This window comes from Cervus canadensis, chromosome 21, assembly GCF_019320065.1.
Source record: "Cervus canadensis isolate Bull #8, Minnesota chromosome 21, ASM1932006v1, whole genome shotgun sequence".
Lineage (NCBI taxonomy): Eukaryota > Metazoa > Chordata > Mammalia > Artiodactyla > Cervidae > Cervus > Cervus canadensis.
The window spans coordinates 18,811,057-18,833,211 of record NC_057406.1 but is presented as its reverse complement, the minus strand read 5'-3'; the positions used below and the strand labels follow the sequence as shown (position 1 = coordinate 18,833,211).

Here is a 22,155-nt window from a genome sequence, read left to right as displayed (position 1 = left end):
CTTAAATACATCATCAGGCTTCCCTGGTGGCTCTGTGATGAATAACCTACCTGACAATCCAGGAGAGGCAGGTTCAATCCCCAGTCCAGGAAGATGCCTTGGTGAAGAAAATGGCAGCCCAGCCCAGTATTCTTGCTGGGGAAATCTCATGGACAGAGGAGCCTGGTGGGCTACAGCCCATGGGGTTGCAAAAGAGTTGGATAAGAGTTAGTGACTAAACAGCAACAGCAAATATATCATCACCTGTCTACATTACCCTTTTTTGGACTTTCGTGAGGAGATAAGATTTCACCCCTGAGGATCTGCTACAGTGAGATTGGTCCAGTTGGAACAGAGTTTACAAACATTCTTAAAACAAGACAGTAATGGCAGAAATCCGTCTTTGATGAACAACTTTTTTTTTCCTGGTGAATTATTTTGATCCTTGAAATGATTTAGAAGTTTCACCAAGTGGTGACAATAAAAAGCAGATGACTCTTTAGAAGACAGTTTGTCAGTTTCTTATGAAATTAATATACTTGCCAGATGATCCAACAGTCTCACTTTTTGGCATTTACAGAAATGAGTTGAAAACTGATGTTTATGCACACTTACACAGGTGTGTTTATAGCAGCTGTATTTATAGCAGCTGTATTTATGATTGCCAAAACTTGGAAGCAACCAAGATGCCTGTTAATATATAAATGGCTAAACGTACTGTAGACTCTCCCAACAATGGCATAATGTTCAGGAACTTTAAGAAAAGTTCTCAAGTGAAGAAAAAACATAAAAAGAATATTTTATGCAGGTTATTAATTGAAAGAAGGCAATATGAAAAAGCTACATACTGTAAAATTTCAACAATTTGACATTCGGATAAAGGCAGAACTATGGAGATGTTGAAGAGAGATGTCTGAAGGGCCAAGGTGGAGAGATTGGGAGGAATGAATAGGAGGAGGCCAGGGGATTTTTAAGGCAATGAAACTATACTCTGTAGTTGTGTAATGATGGATTTAAAACCACTAGGTGGTGTTTTGGGACATTCTCAAGAGCTCTGGTTCTTTATGTCTCAGCACAGAAAGAATTCAGTGAGAGGCAAAGTGATAGATAAGAATTGATTCATTAGAATACATGTAAATCCATGGCTGATTCATGTCAATGTATGACAAAAACCACTACAATATTGTAAAGTAATTAGCCTCCAGCTAATAAAAATAAATGGAAAAAAAAAAAGAATTGATTTATTAGAATAGGAGATTTGTGACGCTAACAAGTGGATGGATGAGAAGGTGCTGTGCCTGAGAACTTAATGGGATATAGTTTTATATTAAAGGAAACTGGAAAAATAGGGAGGGGGAAAATACCACTTTTTTCCTCATTCTTGAGTAGATGTCAAGCTTCCATCATCAGCTCTGCCTTCACATCAGGCTGGAGAGTTTTCTTGTCTCTGTGTGATTAAGCCAGGACAGTCATGGCACTATGGAAAAATTGTTTCAAGTTTCAGTACCGAGGGTCTTTCACTTTCAATGTCACCTTTCTATTTTATTGTTATTTTATATGTGCAGAGAGCTTGTCCTAGGGGTCATTAACTTATTGAGCTCACTAGGTAGAATGTGGGCCTCTTGCCATCATTGTTTCATTGTTTTGAGAGATATTTCATGCTTCTGTTTTGCAAGGTTTTGTTGTTAAACAATCCTGCTTGGTTTTGTAGTTAAGCAAACCTGCTTTCTTAAACAATCATTAACTTACAGGGGTTGCCCATTCTCATACTTTTTTACTTACAATCCCCAGTGGGATTAACCATTTAATTACCTACTTTGTCCCTTTACTCTATCCCTTTCAAATTCATGTCATTATGAAAGTGAAAGTGTTAGTTGCTCAGTCGAGTCCGATATTTTGCGACCCCGTGGACAGTAGGCCACCAGGCTTCTCTGTCCAAGGAATTCTCCTGGCAAGAATACTGGAGAGAATAGCCATTCCCTTCTCTAGAGGGTCTTCCTGACCCAGAATTGAACCCCAGCCTCCTGCCTTGCAGGTGGATTCTTTACTATCTGAGCCAACAGGAAAGCCCAGGCTTGCCATAGCATATGGAACATAAACAGTAAACCCTAATGTGGTCTATGGACTTCAGTTCATAATATTGTAGAAAAATTTGCTCATAAGCTGTAGCCAATAAAACAAATAATATAATGTGTTTAAAACAAGGGAAGCTGTGTATGAGGAAGAAATGCCTGTGGGGACTCTCTGCATTTCTGCTTTTTTCATAAACTAAAACTTTTTTTTTTTATAAACCTAAAATGGAGTCTCTTAATTAAAAGAGCAGTCAGCATTATCACTGTTTTTAGCTCAGTGGCCTAGGAACCTGCTTTCATCCTTAAACTAGAACTGGAAGTCAAAGACGTGACATATTCGGAGTTCTAGTGTGTTCTGTGTGACATGAGTTAAGGGTCAAGATTATTTGCTGTCAGAATCCTTTAAACTTAAAGTGTAAGTCTGAAAAAGGCACCTAGAAACCACTGGAGAGAATGCTGAACAAATTAAACACTAAACCATCAAGAGAAAAAGAGAGGCTGAAGTCTCTACTTTTGCTTTGCTATGACCACAGTAACCTTTGAAACAAAATTTTTAACCATCTATCTACCTTTGCTGAAGGGTAAATATAATTGGGACTTCCCTGGTAGTTTAGTGGTTAAGAATTCAGCTACCAATGCAGAGAAAGCAGGTTCAGTCCCTGGTCAGGGAACTAAGATCCCACATGCTGTGGGGAAACTAAACCCTCAGGCTGCAACTAAGAGAGTAGCCATGCCACAAAAATAGACCCTGCATGCCGCAACTGAGACCCACTTAGCAACTAAACTACCACCACCATAGAGCTTCTCCATCTTCAGCTGCAAATAATATATTTAATCTGATGGTAATATCCATCTGTAGAGTTTGGCTTCCCAAGTGGTGCTTTGGTGAAGAATCCACCTGCCACTGCAGGAATTGTAGGTTCAATCCCTGGGTGGGGAAGGTCTCCTGGAGAAGGTATCTCTTGACTTAGACAAACACCTGTCTAGAGCTTAAACAAGGGGCTTCCCTAGTAGCTCAGCTGGTGAAGACTTTGCCTGCAATGCGTGAGACCCCAGTTCAATTTCTGGATCAGGAAGATTCCCTGGAGAAGTGACAGGCTACCCACTCCATTATCCATGGGCTTCCTTGGTGACTCAGACAGTAAAGAATCCTTGTTCAATGCAGGAGACCTGGGTTAGATCCCTGGGTTGGGGAGATCCCTGAAGGAGGGCATGGCAACCCTCTCCAGTGTTCTTGCCTGGAGAATCCTCATGGACAGAAGAGCCTGGCAGTCTGCGGTCCAAAGCGTCACAAAAGAGTCAGACATGACTGAACGACTAAGCACAAAGTGTACACAAAGTTAGGGAAATATCAAGGCTGTCCAGGTCACCGTATACATATATATCAATCTTGTTCAGAGGTACCCTGGCACAATAAGCAACACAGTAAAGATTGGTTTCATCCACTCTAATTTAGACAGACTACCTACCCAGGAGCAGAGCTACTGTTTGCAGTACAATGGCCAGTCTTGATAAAAATTTATTTTATCTTTTTTCCCCTCTGTATAACTTGGTTTTATAGGTATTACAGGAGCAAAATGTGGTGCGGTAGGTTGCAAAAGGAGCCTGGGTTTTGAAGATAGGAAACAGATGGTCAGTCTTGCTCCTTACTCATCCATAAATTCAAAAAAAAAAAAAAAAACCCAATGCCTGGATAAGGCAGATATTAATGTATCAAATGAAATAATGTGGATTGAAGCATTTACCAATAACATGAGCTTTCTGGTTTCAATATACAGAAGGTTTAAGGATATGAAAGAGAAAGGCCAGCAGCGCCCCCTGGTAGGAACTGTTATTAAATGAACTCAGAGTTTTTAAACAACAAAAAGCAACCCCAAAACAAAAACCAACCAACCAACCAGACAACAACAACAACAACAACAAAAACCCATAAAGCAAAAAACACTTGGGGTTTAGGAGCAGCGACGCAAGTTTCACTGTAGCAATCAATACTCCATTTCTTTATATGCGTGCATGCGTAGGTGCTCAGTCGTGTCCTGCTCTTTGTGACCCCATTGACTGTAGCCTGCCCATCTCAGCTGTCCATGGGGATTCTCCAAGCAAGAAGAATGGAGCGGGTTGCCATGCCCTTCTCCAGGGCATCTTCCCAAACCAAGGATCCAACCCACATCTCTTATGTCTCCTGAATTGGCAGGCAGATTCTTTACAATTGGCACCACCTGGGAAGCCCTAGACATAGGTTTATTCCATATCTTGGCAATTGTATAAGTAATGCTGCTACAAACATTGAGGGGCATGTATCTTTTCAAATTAGTGTTTTCATTTTTTTTTATGACATACACCCAGGAATGGAATTGCTGGGTCATATGGTAGTTCTCGTATACATATGCTAACAATATTAATCTTCCAAGTCTTCTTTAATTTCTTTCAGCAACATTCTACAGTTTTCAGTACAAGTTTTAATTAGTTTTTTTCCAAAGTATTTTATTCTTTTTGATACTGTTGCCAATGAATTTCATTTTCTTTCCAAATCATTAATTGGTGTTTAGCAACTGATTTCTGTGTATTGGCTTTTTATTCTGAAACTTAGACAAATTCATTTATTAGTCTAACAATTTGTGAGTGTGTGAGTCTGGAGTCTTGATGGTTTTCTACACATAAGGTTATGTCTTCTCTGAACAGATGTAATTTTGCTTCTCTTTTTTCAACTTGGATGACTTCACTTCTTTTCCATGTCTAATTGGTTTGGCTAGAACTTCCATACCTATGTTTAATATGAGTGGTGAAAACAGACATCCTTGCTTGTTCTTGCCCTCAGAAAAAAAGCTTTTATTTTTTTTCACCATTGATTGTGCCATGGACTTTTCATAAATGGTCTTTATTATGTTGAGATATGCTAGTCACTCAGTTGTGTCTGATGTTTTGTGATCCAATGGACTGTAGCCCACCAGATTCCTCTGGTCCATGGGGTGGTCCAGGCAGGAATAATGGAATAAGTAGCCATTCCCTTCTCCAGGGGCTCTTCTTGACCCAGGGATGGAACCCATGTCTCCTGCATCTCCTTCTTTGGCCGGCAGATTCTTTACTACTGAACCACCTGGGAAGTCCATTTATAAGTATACAATAGTGATTGCGTAAGGGTCTTCTGTCCTGTAAGTAAGAATAGTCTGGATCCTTGGCTCTTTGCTTTCTCTGTTGTATTACTCAGTGACCTTTTCCACATTTACAGCTCTTTCCCCCACATTTTGCAGCTCTTAACAGGAACACAAATATTTCAGGAAGATTTGAGATTTTTTGAAAAGTGTCCTACAGTTTTTTGTGTGTGTTAGTGTTTACTTTTTGCAACCTTGCATTAAATATGGTTTATCTTGATTCTTGGTTTGTTTTTTTTTTTTTTTTTTTTGGAGCAGAATCAGAGTACTTCATTTCCTTCACTCTGGTCTGGCCCAGAAAAAGGTGTTGAAAAAAGATAGTTACAAAGACAACAAACAATCTTTCCAGAATATTGTCAAACAATAGGCCAATTAACTAAACAAAGTAGATATTGAGTTGGCCAAAAAGTTCCTTTGACGTTTTCCATGTTATGGAAAACTTGAACAAACTTTTTGGCCAACCTAATATTACATGTCTAAGTACACTGGACACCCAGTAAGTGGATTTTCTCACTAATTTATAGACAAAACCCACAACTAGCAGCGTGGGTAGGTGCTGATCTAAGAGAGACAACGAAACTTTTTAAACTGGTCACTTCTGTCAGCTGATCTTGCCTCATAGAACTTGGAGTTTTTCCTTTTATAGGAGTATAGTACCACATTCTTCTGTTTGCAATGGAGAGTCAGTTGGTATATGCTGATTTAAACTTACCCAGGGATTCTGGCATTCAAAGGTCATCACCCCCATCTCTTCTTCAGAGTAAGTGGCTTTAATTTTCCTCTTGGCATTAGTATATCTTCCAATAGTTAGATGTTCCTGTAAATTTGTGGCTTTAAATCATGACTTTGAAGATGAGCAGTAGTCATGTATTAATATTAAGTTGATATAGCATCGCCTGTCTGTAGGTAATCACAGGTGTGGAAAAAAGTATGTACCTTATAGATTTCTTTTTTATGAAGATACTTTTGTGAAAAGTGAACATCATTCCTGTTACTGAGCCTTGGCTAAAATAATGTGAATAAATACTTTACAGGTATGGACAAAGGAGTATTTTTTATTTTATTTGTAAATAAAAGGAGTTTTTCTATTTTTGTTTTTATTTTTTGCCATCCCATGTGGGGTGCAGGATCTTTGTTCCCCAACCGAGGATGAAACCTGTGCTCCCTGCAGTGGAAGCATGGATTCTTAACCACTGACCAGCCAGGAAGTCCCTTTTTTGTTTTTGTTTTTTAACAAAGAAATATTTTTAGAAATATTCTGCTACCTTGTTGTAATAGAAACCTACTTTATTTCAAATCTCTCTGTAAAATACTGTGATTAAGTTCCAATGCATTCGCGCCCGTGGCATTTCTTTTGGAATACAAAGTGTTAATGATTAACACTTTGCTAATTAATTAACACAGTGTTAAAGAAGTTAATGATGAACATCTTCCACTCTTCAAAGGGAAGGAAAAAATGTTCCAAAAGAAAATTATATTCAAGATCAAAGATGTGAATATACTCACAATCTGATGATTTTTAAATTGAAAAATGTTATCAGTTTAGAAGGAGATAAGCTACAAGACACAGGAGAATATCACTGATAAACCTATTTGATATTTGTTGAATTTGGCAATTTTCTGTGTGTCAGATGAGCTAGTATTCTGAGTGAAGGAGATGAGGATTCTAACATGAGGTAACAGGTGATGGATTCCATGGCTGAAAAGAAACTGGAAACTAAGTAGAAAATGTATGAAATTATCGTAATATAGTACTGCCTTCTGATGTCAAACCAAACTTACTAATATTGCAATTTTTATCCCACCTGATATTCATTCCATTGTGTGCTTAACAGGTGTGCTGCATCCCTTCAAGATGACGTGGGATAATTTCAAACTATTTAATCATCAACATTCCAAATTGGAGAATGAAAAGTCTTAGAGTTATCAAATAGTTTCACGATACCCTTCAAATGGGGGGAGTTATAGAAAATCGGAGAATTTTGATAACTACAGTGACTGTTTGGTGAAGCTGTAGTTATTTTTTTGATGGGAAACAGCAAAGCTTTCTGTTCCCTATTCAAATCTAGCAAAAGTGGAGAGAAAGGAGGATGGTGTTGAAAGGAGATGTGGGAGGATGAATTTATAAAAAGCAAGATTTTCCTCAAAAAATATGATCTAAGTTCCCAAATCAATGGGGTCAGAAAATGTGTCTATGCTACTCATAATCATTATTCCTCAAAATATCATTATAAAAGTAAATCTGAAAAACAAAGCAGAATAAAGTCAGAACCAAATATGTGGTTACAAAACACTTGACTGCAAAAAATGCATAATCTGCAAGTTGAGAATTTTGTATTTGGTGGTTTTACCAAGGACCATAGCTGGGAAGGCAGCCTCTTTTTTTTTTTTTTAATAATGCTGAAAATAAGTTTTATTTATTTTTTTTTCAGAACTAAAACAAAAACTGTTTATTCAGCTGTTTTTATACGTATCTATCTGTTTGAACTTTGGCTTGCCTCACACTGATGTAATATTCTATGCAAATAGCTAGTGACTAAGTGAATTTTCACAAAACTGAGGAAATCAAGAATATAACAGTAACATGATTTAATAGTAGCTGTAACTATGACTGTTATGGGCCTTTGTTTTTTTAAAAATTACTGTACAATTACTACTAGAAAATTGTTTACACTGAATATCATTATATCAGATTGTAATTAAAGGATCAAATTTTAAACTGTTGTGTTTTAAACCAAATAACACTTTTTTTATTTTTTTCATTTATTTATATTAGTTGCAGGCTCATTACCTCACAATATTGTAGTGGTTTTTGCCATACATTGATATGAATCAGCTATGGATTTACATGTGTTCCCCATAGTATCCTGTTTTTCTTCACTCTGAATTCCACTCAGGCTTCACCATCAGGGCAGCTGCCCTGGCCGATAGCTTTATGGTCACAACATTTCTTGTTTATTGAAATGGCAACTGACATGCTTTCTCCCCACATTGACCTGGTATTACAGTTATTGTGAAACCACCCCTGATCTCTTTGGCCGAACTGTTCAGGCTGTGGGAACTGTAGAATAGTGATTATCTCAAAGGCATTCAGGTAAACCAGAGATGTGGGTTGTGACCTATTAATCAATTGATTTCTTAGAAAAGTAGATAAGTGTTCACAAAATGCCTCTAGAGTTTACCTATTAATCCAAAAATAAGCACATGTGCCAGGCATGCCTGGTGCTGAGGTTAGAACAAGTGAAAAAAATAGTGAAAAAATATTTTCTTTTTTTGTATTTATGTTATACTGCTAGGAAAACATAGAAATAAACAAGTAACTAAGTATATATATGGGTTAGATACTATTTAATGCAATAGAGAAAACTTTATCTATATTTTTTACTCTCTTATATTCACCCCTCTGCTTTTTTTATACTTTATTTATTTATTTATGGCTGCACTGGGACTTCGCTGCTGCCCGTGAACTTTCTCGAGTTGTGGACACTCAAGGGCTACTTGCTAGCTGTAGTGCACAGGCTTCTTATCGTGCTGGCTTTTCTTGTTGCAGAGCTCAGACTTGGTACCTGATGTGCACTGCTTTGTCATTCCACGGCATGTGGAATCTTCCCAGATCAGGGATAGAATCCCTGTCCCCTGCTTTGGCAGGTGGATTCTTAACCGCTGGACCACTAGGGAAGTCCTGAGAAACTGTTTTTCATTTGTAATGGAATTGAGAGTTAACTTTCGGAGAGTGTACGATATCAAGTAGAAGAATCATAGAAGGCCTGCCTCAGAGATGACATCTGTGCCAAGACCTGAAAGAATTAAAGGACAAAGATATACTTCCTTGGAGAAGAGCTTTTTAGAAGATGGACCAGGGCAAGTGCAAGTTCCCTGGGATGAGAACATTCCTGTGCTCTTGTAGGAGGAGCACATAGGTTGGGTGTGAAATGATAGAGCATGTCTGTGTTGAAAGCAGCAGGAGATGAAGTCAGAGATGTAATGGGAAATTGGATTGAATAGGAATTTGTAGACTGTTTAACAGATGTGCAGACTTAAATCTGCTTGAGAGAAAGCCAAGGAAAGACTTAGAGCAATGAAGTGAGATGATTTGGCATGCTATTTATAATTTTTTAAAATTTTATGTATTTATTTACTTATTTATTTTTGGCTGCACTGGGTCTTCGTGGCAGTCCAAGGGCTTCTCATTGTTATGTAGTGTGGCCTCAAGGCTCGTGGGCTTCAGGAATCACAGAATGTGGTCTCAGTAGTTGGGACTTGTAGGCTCTAGAGCATGGACTCAGTAATTGTGGCAGAATCTTCCCAGACCAGGGATTGAACATGAGTCCCCTACATTAGCAGGCAGATTCTTATCCACAGCACCACCAGGGAAGTCCTTGACATATTGTTTGTATTCAAACAAAAAATAGCCCTGCATGGGTATTTCCAGATGACTAAAGGAGGAGAAGGGGACGACAGAGGATGAGATGGTTGGATGGCATCACCGACTCAATAGACATGCGTTTGGGTAAACTCCAGAAATTGGGAATTGGTGATGGACAGGGAGGCCTGGCATGCTGCGGTTCATGGGGTTGCAAAGAGTCAGACACGACTGAGCGACTGAACTGAACTGAACTGAAAGTTTACCTGGCATCTTCAACTTGTTGTAACTTAGTTCTAAAGTCATGTAGTGTTGCAGAAAAACAGCTCAGAAGAGTCATAAGACCCTCCTCTCAATTCCATAAATTTTAAATGAGCAGTTATTATGTACCAGACTCCATGTCTAGAAGAATTTTTTCATATAACCCTTTGCCAAAACCTCACAAAGTGACTATTATTTTGTTTCACAGGTGAGGAAGTTCCTATTTTGTGAAGGTTACAGGATCAAAGTAACATGCTCAAATACAAATGTTTTACATTTGAGAGCCTTTGCTCTTAACCACTGCTGTCCTTCAGTAATAAACGCTATGATAGTGACTATATGAAACATGTTCCATTTTTCAAAATTTCAAGGCAGGAAAGAATAAGGAAGAAAAGAGACAGAAAGGTAAAATAACATACAACTGTCAGAAAAGTTCACCTAGGACTAAGTCTTAGGCTCACTAAGTTTAGCTGATCTGTATCACACAGGATCACATTAGAAGTACTAGGTCAGTATTCTCCAGTGTGGTTTCTCTCATTTTCATATTACACCCAGGACCTTGGAGCTCCTCTAGGTGTTATCTTTTTTTTTTTTTTTCAATTAATTGAAGGCTAATTACTTTACAATATTGTAGCGGTTTTGGCCATACATTGACATGAATCAGCCATGGATTCACATGTATTCCCCATTCCGATATCCCCTCCCACCTCCCTCCCCACCCCATCCCTCTGGGTCTTCAAGTGCACCAGCCCCGAGCACTTGTCTCATGCATCCACCCTGGGCTGGTGATCTGTTTCACCCTTGATAATATACATGTTTCGATGCTGTTCTCTCAGAACATCCCACCCTCGCCTTCTCCCACAGAGTCCAAAATTCTGTTCTGTACATCTGTGTCTCTTTTTCTGTTTTGTGTATAGGGTTATCTTTACCATCTTTCTAAATTCCATATATATGCCTTAGTATAATGTATTGGGCTTTATCTTTCTGGCTTACTCCACTCTGTATAATGGGCTCCAGTTTCATCCATCTCATTAGAACTGATTCAAAAGAATTCTTTTTAATGGCTGAGTAATATTCCATGTTGTATATGTACCACAGCTTCCTTAGCCATTCGTCTGCTGATGGGCATCTAGGTTGCTTCCATGTCCTGGCTATTATAAACAGTGCTATGATGAACATTGGGGTGCACATGTCTCTTTCAGATCTTGTTTCCTCTGTGTGTATGCCCACGAGTGGGATTGCTGGGTCATATGGCAGTTCTATTTCCAGTTTTTTAAGGAATCTCCACACTGTTCTCCATAGTGGCTGTACTAGTTTGCATTCCCACCAACAATGTAAGAGGGTTCCCTTTTCTCCACACCCTCTCCAGCATTTATTGCTTGTAGACTTTTGGATAGCAGCCATCCTGACTGGCGTGTAATGGTACCTTGTTGTGGTTTTGATTTGCATTTCTCTGATAATGAGTGATGTTGAGCATCTTTTCATGTGTTTGTTAGCCATCTGTATGTCTTCTTTGGAGAAATGTCTATTTAGTTCTTTGGCCCATTTTTTGACTGGGTCATTTATTTTTCTGGAATTGAGCTGCAGGAGTTGCTTGTATATTTTTGAGATTAATCCTTTGTCTGTTTCTTCATTTGCTATTATTTTCTCCCATTCTGAAGGCTGTCTTTTCACCTTGCTTATAGTTTCCTTTGTTGTGCAAAAGCTTTTAAGTTTCATTAGGCCCCATTTGTTTATTTTTGCTTTTATTTCCAATATTCTGGGAGGTGGGTCATAGAGGATCTTGCTGTGATTATGTCGGAGAGTGTTTTGCCTATGTTCTCCTCTAGGAGTTTTATAGTTTCTGGTCTTACATTTAGATCTTTAATCCATTTTGAGTTTATTTTTTGTGTATGGTGTTAGAAAGTGTTCTAGTTTCATTCTTTTACAAGTGGTTGACCAGTTTTCCCAGCACCACTTGTTAAAGAGGTTGTCTTTTTCCCATTGTATATCCTTGCCTCCTTTGTCAAAGATAAGGTGTCCATAGGTTCGTGGATTTATCTCTGGGCTTTCTATTCTGTTCCGTTGATCTATATTTCTGTCTTTGTGCCAGTACCATACTGTCTTGATGACTGTGGCTTTGTAGTAGAGTCTGAAGTCAGGCAGGTTGATTCCTCCAGTTCCATTCTTCTTTCTCAAGATTGCTTTGGCTATTCGAGGTTTTTTGTATTTCCATACAAATTGTGAAATTATTTGTTCTAGTTCTGTGAAGAATACCATTGGTAGCTTGATAGGGATTGCATTGAATCTATAGATTGCTTTGGGCAGTATAGTCATTTTGACAATATTGATTCTTCCAATCCATGAACACGGTATATTTCTCCATCTGTTTGTGTCCTCTTTGATTTCTTTCATCAGTGTTTTATAGTTTTCTATGTATAGGTCTTTTGTTTCTTTAGGTAGATATCCTCCTAAGTATTTTATTCTTTTTGTTGCAATGTTGAATGGTATTGTTTCCTTAATTTCTCTTTCTGTTTTCTCATTGTTAGTGTATAGGAATGCAAGGGATTTCTGTGTGTTAATTTTATTTCCTGCAACTTTACTATATTCATTGATTAGCTCTAGTAATTTTCTGGCAGAGTCTTTAGGGTTTTCTATGTAGAGGATCATGTCATCTGCAAACAGTAAGAGTTTCACTTCTTCTTTTCTTATCTGGATTCCTTTTATTTCTTTTTCTGCTCTGATTGCTGTGGCCAAAACTTCCAAAACGATGTTGAATAGTAGTGGTGAGAGTGGGCACCCTTGTCTTGTTCCTGATTTTAGGGGAAATGCTTTCAATTTTTCACCATTGAGGGTAATGCTTGCTGTGGGTTTGTCATATATAGTCTTTATTATATTGAGGTATGTTCCTTCTATTCCTGCTTTCTGGAGAGTTTTTATCATAAATGGATGTTGGATTTTGTCAAAAGCTTTTACTGCATCTATTGAGATAATCATATGGTTTTTATCTTTCAATTTGTTAATTTTTTAACATTGATTGATTTGCAGATATTAAAGAATCTTTGCATTCCTGGGGTTAAGCCCACTTGGTCATGATGTATGATTTTTTAAATATGTTGTTGGATTCTGTTTGCTAGAATTTTGTTAAGATTTTTGCATCTATGTTCATCAGTGATATTGGCCTGTAGTTTTCTTTTGTGTGGCATCTTTGTCTGTTTTTGGAATTAGAGTGATGGTGACCTCATGGAATGAGTTTGGAAGTTTACCTTCTTCTGCAATTTTCTGGAAAAGTTTGAGTAAGATGGGTGTTAGCTCTTCTCTAAATTTTTTGTAGAATTCAGCTGTGAAGAATTTTGTTAGATTTCATCTGGTCCTGGGCTTTTGTTTGCTGGAAGATTTCTGATTACAGTTTCAATTTCCTTGCTTGTGATGGGTCTGTTAAGATCTTCTATTTCTTTGTGGTTCAGTTTTGGAAAGTTATACTTTTCTAGGAATTTGTCCATTTCTTCCAAGTTGTCCATTTTATTGGCATAGAGCTGCTGGTAGTAGTCTCTTATGATCCTTTGTATTTCAGTGTTGTCTGTTGTGATCTCTCCATTTCCATTCAGCACTACCAAACCAGCTCTTCAACAAATGCTAAAGGATCTTCTCTAGACAGGAAACACAGAAAGGTTGTATAAACACGAACCCAAAATAACAAAGTAAATGGCAACGGGACCATACCTATCAATAATTACCTTAAATGTAAATGGGATGAATGTCCCAACCAAAAGACAAAGACTGGATGAATGGATACAAAAACAAGACCCCTATATATGCTGTCTACAAGAGACCCACCTCAAAACAAGGGATACATACAGACTGAAAGTGAAGGGCTGGAAAAAATATTTCACGCAAACGGAGACCAAAAGAAAGCAGAAGTCACAATACTCATATCAGATAAAATAGACTTTAAAATAAAGGCTGTGAAAAGAGACAAAGAAGGACACTACAGAATGATCAAAGGATCAATCAAAGAAGAAGATGTAACAATTATAAATATATATGCACCCAACATAGGAGCACCGCAATATGTAAGGCAAATGCTAACAAGTATGAAAGGGGAAGTTAACGATAACACAATAATAGTGGGAGACTTTAATACCCCACTCACAACTGGATAGATCAACTAAACACAAAATTAACAAGGAAACACAAACTTTAAATGACACAATGGACCAGCTAGACCTAATTGATATCTATAGGACATTTCACCCCAAAACAATCAATTTCACCTTTTTCTCAAGTGCACATGGAACCTTCTCCAGAATAGATCACATCCTGGGCCATAAATCTAGCCTTGGGAAATTCAAAAAAATTGAAATCATTCCAGTCATCTTTTCAGACCACAATGAAGTAAGATTATATCTCAATTATAGGAGAAAAACTATTAAAAATTCAAACATATGGAGGCTAAATAACACACTTCTGATTAACCAACAAATCATAGAAGAAATCAAAAAAGAAATCAAAATATGTATAGAAATGAATGAAAATGAAAACACAACAACCCAAAACCTATGGGACACTGTAAAAGCAGTGCTAAGGGGAAGGTTCATAGCATTACAGGCTTACCTCAAGAAACAAGAAAAAAGTCAAATAAATAACCTAACTCTACAGCTAAAGCAACTAGAGAAGGAAGAAATGAAGAACCCCAGGGTTAGTATAAGGAAAGAAATCTTAAAAATTAGGGCAGAAATAAATGCAAAAGAAACTAAAGAGACCATAGCAAAAATCAACAAAGCTAAAAGCTGGTTTTTTGAAAAAATAAACAAAATTGACAAACCGTTAGCAAGACTCATTAAGAAAGGGAGAAGAACCAAATCAACAAAATTAGGTGTTATCTTTTCTCTCCCTCCTCCAGATGATTATCCAGGTGTCACTATCTGAAATTTAATCCATTCTGTTTCCTACCTTAATCTTTTATCACATTTAGCTATGGTAAGTTCCATCCCCACAAGGATGTTTGAGAAGGAGCTAACTCTTCTACAGATGTCAACGTCTTAACAGGAGAGATCATTAGTAGTTGGCTGAAAACTGGGACACACAACTCAGTCACCTGGGGGAGTATAAAAAAACTAAAGTAGAAATAAATGGACTTGCAGGTCGCTCTGAAACATTTTTTTTAATTGATTAATTAATTTTTATTTATTTTTGGCTATGCTGGATCTTTGTTGCTCCGTGGGCTTTCTCTAGTCGTAGTGAGTGGGAGCCGCTCTCTAGTTGCTTCTCATTGCAGTGGCTTCTCTTGTTGTGGAGCACAGGGTCTAAGTTTCAATACTTGTGGCCCACAGGCTTAGTTACCCTGCCACGGCAGGTGGGGGTCTTCCTGGATCAGGGATTGAACCTGTGTCCCCTGCATTGGCAGGAAAATTCCTCACCACTGGACCACCAGGAAAGTCCTTAGGACCCTACTTTAAGATAACTGACAAATGTTCTCTCCTGCCCCTAATCCCCAACCAGAATCTAGATCTTTCTTATGTGATCCAAATACCCTTTGCTTTTTGTACCAGATGAACTCAACTGAGTTAACCAAGCATATTTTCTTAACGTCTCAGATCATTGTCAGGGTCCACGTTGGCATAACTTTGCCCTGAAATTTGGTTGTGCTGTGATTGTACTTCTTGCCTTGACTGTGATTGGATTGAGTGTTTCAGGTAAGTGATGCAAGATCATGTATTTCTTGTTCTACTTATTCACTTTCTGCCATAAATAGTAAAGTATGTTAACAGCTTTGGCCACCCCACACTTAGCAGAAGACTCATGAAATAAAAACAGTTACAAAACAGTGCTCTAATAGTGCCCAGCCCATATCCACTTTGCAAACCCTAGGCTTTCATATTTTTCTTTCTAATTGTTCTGAGAATCTTCATAAGGGATTTACATGTGCTCCAAGAACTTTTTTTAAAATTGCAATTATGATAAAAGCTTGATAATAACAAAGAAAATAAGTTTACAATTGCTTAGAGTTTATTTTTCTTTTTTTTTTTTTTTAATGTGGACCATTTTTAAAGTCTATTGAATTTGTTACAATACTGCTTCTGCTGTTTTTATGTTCTGGGGTTTTTTTGTTTTGTTTTGTTTTTGTTTTTGTTTTTTGGTCCCAGGGTATGTCGGATCTTAGCTCCCCTACCAGGGATAAAACCAGCATTCTCTGCATTGGAAGGTGAAGTCTTAACCACTGGACTTCCTGGGACATCCGTACAGTTTCTTAGGTGCCTACTAAAGTCCAGATTGTCCTAGGCAATGTCTCCCATTGACAGACACAATTATACTCTTTCTGAAAATGGAACATGTAGATAGGAGTGTAAGCAATTTAAGAATTTAAGTAACACCTGGGAGTTTACTTATATAGTGTGTGTGTGCATGCTAAGTCACTTCAGTCATGTCTGACTCTTTGAGATCTTAGGGACCATAGTCCTCCAGGCTCCTCTGTTCATGGGATTCTCCAGGCAAGAATACTGTAGTGGGTTGCCATTCCCTTCTCCAGATTACTTATATATTAGATGCAAGTAACTCAATGTTTCTCTGTGTTTGTTTATTTTGTCTTCTAAGCAGACCACTGTTACTACATTGCTATTGCTCTTATCTTCTGTTCATTCCAAGCTTGTTGAGATAGTACTGAGATGACAATTTCCTGAAATGATAAGTTTAGCATATCCATTTCATTGCACCTTTCAGCATTTTATCTTAACGGTGTTTCTTTATTTACCAGTGATATTCATAAGACAAAACACATCAATAGAAAAAACCAGCATGGATGCTCAAGAGAACAGGAAGGAAGCAACAGGTATATTTTGTGGCTTGAATTTTCTAAGACTAATAGCTAAAATTTGATAGTTATCATTGTATTATTTTCATTAAGGCTCACTACAACCCATATGTTAAGATTAGTTTTATCACTCTGATTTTATATTTGACAAAGCTGAGGCATGGAAAAGTTAAGCAACTCATTTGGGATCATACATGTGCTAAGGGGTAACACTGAGAATTGTACTTCAGTGGTCTATCGTCAGATCCTATGATCTTAACTACCAGATAATACTGCCTTATGAGTACTTCGGCTAGGAGAGTCAATAATTATTAGTCAAAATCCAAGCTATAAAATAAGATATACATTAAGTGAGATATTTGGTGATTTTAATATGTCAGGCAGCTAACCTTTGACTGAAGCTAATGAATGGAACACAAACATGAAATGAATTCTTTAATATCTATTTATTAATCATTAAGATATTGATCTTGTCCTTATACTTACTAAGCAGTATGTGTTAATACTCTGTTGTTGAGAGACTGTAGCAGAATGTGATCATTTATTATATACGTTTGTACAGAAGAAAACTTTTAAGAAACTGAGAATATCCCTCAAAAAATTCTATCCAATAAATCTCATTATTAGGCAAATATATAATTTAGCAGTTAGAAATTTCCTAATAACTTTTCTCCATGATATTTCCCATAAATTGTGGCTATGAATTATTATTTGCTTTTCATTTTACATGTTGTTACAAGTAGACTTTTTTTTAAGAGAGTTTGATATAGTTGTCCATGGATTAGGAAGAGCAAAGATATGGAATTTAAGGAATCTCAAAAAGAGTTTTGGCTCTATCACCACCGGCTTGTGTGGACTTGAACAAGTTATTCCGTCTGTCAGTGTTTTAGCTGATCACTAATTTTCAAATCTTAATAGCAGAATGAACAGTGGTCTCAAAACCCTCAGTTATATTAAATTCATGAATTGTTCTCACAATGATGATCAGACTCTTTACTGAATTTATAATGACTTGTATGACATCCAACCAGTCCATCCTAAAGGAAATCAGTCCTGAATAGTCACTGGAAGGACTGATGTTGAAGCTGAAACTCCAATACTTTCGCCACCTGATGCGAAGAGCTGACTCATTTGAAAAGACCCTGATGCTAGGAAAGTTTGAAAGTAGGAGAAGAAGGGAGCGACAAAGGATGAGATGGTTGGATGGCATCACCGACTCAATGGGCATGAGTTTGAGTAAACTTCGGGAGTTGTTGATGGACAGGGAGGCCTGGCATGCTGCAGTCCACGGGGTCGCAAAGAGTCGGACACGACTGAGCGACTGAACTGAACTGAACTGTGTATGTGTGGTTAGTGTTAGTGGGGCGGGGACAGGTTAAAAATATAGCATTCATTTCTTTTCTTCCTCTTTCTTACTTTATTTTTATTTTCTCTCTTCTTTCTTACTTTAGAGAAACCAGTTCTGTTAACGTGCCCAATGCACTGGCAACAAATCCAAAATAAATGTTTGTATTTTCATGAAACTTCCAAACCTTGGAGTGATAGTCTAGCTGACTGTTCCACAAGAGAATCCAGTCTACTGCTTATTCAAGATCAGGAAGAATTGGTAAATAATTATTAATAAGTAAAATACTTTAATACAACTCAGCACTGGCTTCTAACCATATCAAGATTTTTGTGCTCTAGTCTTGAGGGTTCTATGAAGATGGAAGTATTAACCTTGACTTCAAGGAGCTCACAATCCAAGAGACTAAATGGACATATAAGCAAAATAAATATTATTTAATGAATACAAAATATAAATATAAATATTTGGATATATAAATGAATGGAATAGAAATATCACAAGTAAGGAATAATTAACTCCAATGGGGTGTCAGGAAAGGCTTCATAGAGGAAGTGATATTTGAACTGGGTTTCAGAGGATGAATAGAATAACGCAAACCAGCAATAGATAAACGGTTTCAATATTCAGTCATTTCTTCTGTTTCATTTACAGAGACTCATACAAAATCTGATAAACAAAAAAGCAATTCTGTTTTGGATTGGATTAAATCTTACATTATCAGAGAAGAACTGGAAGTGGATAAATGGATCCTTTTTAAATTCTAATATGTGAGTATTTGATAAGCTAATTTGAATATTCAATTTGTATCAGGTTTGCAAGGCAAGATAGTAACATTGCTATTGAAGACTGAGATTTATAGTTTTAATTTAGTTTAGAAATTTTCAAAAGAAGCAGTATAGTCTGAGAAGTATTTATGAAAATTAAAGTTCAGTGAAAACAAGAATTTTTCATGTGACATGTTAATAGGAGATTCAGTTTCCAATTTTCAAAGCTTCATTTTGTATATATCATGATGAAATTTCTATTTAGAATGCTTCTCTTCCAGTGAAGATGAACTTGCAAGTTCCAGATGTTTATATTAGCTTTCTATTAAAAGTTTATATCTGTGACTGACTGTGTAGTTATTGTTCAGTTGCTAAGTCGTGTCCAACTCTTCGTGACCCCCATGGACTGCAGTTCCCCTGGTTTCTCTGTCTTCCAGCATCTCCCAGTTTGCTCAAATTCACGTCCATTTGAGTCAGTGACACTATCTAACCATCTCATCCTCTGCCTCCCCCTTCTCCTTTGGCCTCAGTCTTTCCCAGCATCAGGGTCTTTTCCAAAGAGTTAGCTTTTCCCATCAGGTGGCCAATGTATTAGAGCATCAGTCCTTCCAAAGCTTCAGCATCAGTCCTTCCAAGGAATATTCAGGGTTGATTTCTTTTAGAATTGACTGGCTTGATTTGCATGCAGTCCAAGGGACTCTCAAGAATCTTCTCCAGCACCACGATTTGAAAGCATCAATTCTTCGGCACTTAGTCTCTTTATGGTATAAATTTCACATCAGTATATGAGTAATGGAAAAACCATAGCATTGACTATCCTGACATTTGCTGGCAAAGTGATGTCTTTGCTTTTGAATATGCTGTCTATGTTTATCATAGCTTTCCTTCCAAGAACAAGTGAAAAAAAGTGAAAGTGAAAGTGTTAGTCCCTCAGTCCTATCTGAGTCTTTCCCACTCTATGGGTGTATCCTGCCAGGTTTCTCTGTCCACAGAAATGGATTTCTCCAGACAAGAATAATGGAGTGGGTAGCCATTCCCTGAAGCAAGTGTCTTTTAATTTCATGTCTTCACTCGTTGTCTGCAAAGATTTTGGAGCCCAAGAAAACAAAATCTGTCACTGTTTGCATTTTTTGCCCTGCTATTTGCCATGAAGTGATGGAACTGGATGCTAAAATCTTAACTTTTGAATGTTGAGTTTTAAGCCAACTTTTTCACTCTCCTCTTTCACCCTCTTTCAGATGCTTTTTAGTTCCTCTTCACTTTTTGCCATTAGACTGTTTACTTGAAAGTGAAGTCGCTCAGTCATGTCTGACTCTTTGTGACCCCGTGGACTGTAGCCTGCCAGGCTCCTCAGTCCATTTACTTACCCAATGCTTAATAACTGAACATCTCGTTGTTTCCTGAAAGTTACAGAAAATACTGGCTGGATGAGGAGAATTATGTGAGAAAGTCACAAACACTAAAGAGAGTCTTTTCTTTTGCTCTGCAGATTACCAGTTTATGGTGATGCTAAAGAAGACAACTGTGTTTGCATATCAAAGACACAATTTATTTCTGATACCTGTTCTTCAGAAAATAGATGGATCTGCCAAAAAGAACTAAAACTGCCAGAAATAAAGTAATATGTTCTTCCAGTTGACCTGCCATCCCCCTCCATCTCTTTAATTTCCATTTCAGATCTCTGTCATTTTAACTGTATATATTGTCATAGTGGCTCCATGCACATTTTGTGGTACAAAGTGAACACACACTAAGAATTCTAATTTTTGTGAATTTTACAAAAGTTCATGTCTAGCCTCCTCATTCCATAACTGAGAAAACTTATACCTAAAGAAAAGCTGTCTCAGGGCATGTCCTCAGGAGTCGGATCACTGGATCATATGGTAGTTCTATTTTTCAGTTTTTTAAGGAACTGCCATATACCGTTCTTCATGGTGGCTGTATCAATTTACGTTCCCACCAATAGTGCAGAAGGGTCCCCTTTCCTCCACACCTTTTCCAGCATTTCTTGCTTGTAGATTTTTTCATGGTGATCATTCTGACTGGTGTGTTAGCTTTGACATAAATACACAACCATGTGTAAAATGGATAGCTATTGGGAAGCTGCTATATAGCACAGGGAACTGAGCTCGGCACTCGGTGATGACCTAGGGGAGTCTGTTGGGGAGGGAGGTAGGCGGGAGGCTCAGGAGGGAGGGGAGATATATATACATATATATATATATATATATATATATATATATATATATACTTATAGCTGATTCACTTCATTGTACAGCAGAAGCTAACACAGCATTGTAAAATAATTATATTCTAATGAAAAGTCTCATTTTAAGAGACAGTGATGCACTATGGATAAAAGCCCAAACCAGCTAAGGGGAATGATTTCTAATTGGGGAGCTTTCATCCATCGCCCTCTGTGCCTTATCTCACCTCCAAAAAGTTTTAGTCATTATTTCTAAAGTCTTCTGCTTCTTCCACAGCCTCTATTTTTTGTTTTATGTTTTGTGGCCGAGCATTGATTAAAATGCGTTCTCTGGACTCTTATATCAAAGACCTAATACTAAAGTAATTTCGGGAAGGGAATTGAACTCTTCCCCATCACTGCAAAGTCCTTTTCATTTTAATTTTATCCCTGCTTTTTTTTTTAATTAAATTTTATTGGAGCATAATTGCTTTATAATGTTGTGTTAGTTTCTCAGTTCAGTTCAGTTGCTCAGTTGTGTCCGACTCTTTGCAAACCCATGGACTGCAGCACACCAGGCTTCCCTTTCCATCACCAACTCCTGGAATTTACTCAAACTCATGTCCATCGAGTCAGTGATGCCATCCAACCATCTCATCCTATGTTGTCACCTTCTCCTCCTGCTTTCAATCTTTCCCAGCATCATGGTTTTTTCTGTAAGTCAGTTCTTCGTATCAGATGGCCAAAGTGCTGTGACCTCAGCTTCAGCATCAGTCCTTCCAATGAATATTCAGCACTGATTACCTTTGGGATTGACTGGTTTGATCTCCTTGCAGTCCAAGAGACTCTCAAGAGTCTTCTCCAACACCACAGTTCAAAAGCATCAATTCTTTGGCGCTTAGCTTTCTTTATAGTCCAGCTCTCACATCCATACATGACTACTGGAAAAACCATAGCTTTGACTAGACAGACCTTTGTTGGCAAAGTATCATCTCTGCTTTTTCACAAGCTTTCAAGGTTCATCATAGCTTTTCTTCCAAGGAGCACGAGTCTTTTAATTTCATGGCTGCAGTCACCATCTGCAGTGATTTGAGAGCCTAAGAAAATAGTCTCTTACTGCTTCCACTGTTTCCCCATCTATTTGCCATGAAGTGATGGGACTGGATGCCATAATCTTTGTTTTCTGAATGTTGAGTTTTAAATCAACTTTTTCACTCTCCTCTTTCACTTTCATCAAGGGG

The 22,155-nt window shown here is 37.6% G+C and overlaps 1 protein-coding gene across 1 annotated transcript; it reads left to right on the top strand.

Annotated features, from left to right (window-relative positions):
• The first annotated feature begins 5,723 nt into the window (after nt 1-5,723).
• Nucleotides 5,724-20,368, top strand: KLRB1 (killer cell lectin like receptor B1). Its single transcript, XM_043441039.1, has 6 exons — nt 5,724-5,963; nt 15,404-15,502; nt 16,561-16,635; nt 18,069-18,223; nt 18,617-18,732; nt 20,219-20,368. The coding sequence occupies exons 1-6, from the start codon at nt 5,879-5,881 to the stop codon at nt 20,349-20,351; spliced, it is 663 nt and encodes a 220-aa protein (XP_043296974.1). The 5' UTR covers nt 5,724-5,878; the 3' UTR covers nt 20,352-20,368.
• Nucleotides 20,369-22,155: the final 1,787 nt, after the last annotated feature.

Excerpts from the sequence above, each read along its gene's own strand:
- KLRB1 (XM_043441039.1), top strand. The coding sequence starts at position 5,879 with ATGGAGAGTCAGTTGGTATATGCTGATTTAAACTTACCCAGGGATTCT. Across the intron at positions 15,503-16,560 it reads GATTGGATTGAGTGTTTCAG|TGATATTCATAAGACAAAAC; the intron begins GTAAGTGATGCA and ends TTTATTTACCAG. Across the intron at positions 16,636-18,068 it reads GAACAGGAAGGAAGCAACAG|AGAAACCAGTTCTGTTAACG; the intron begins GTATATTTTGTG and ends TTCTTACTTTAG.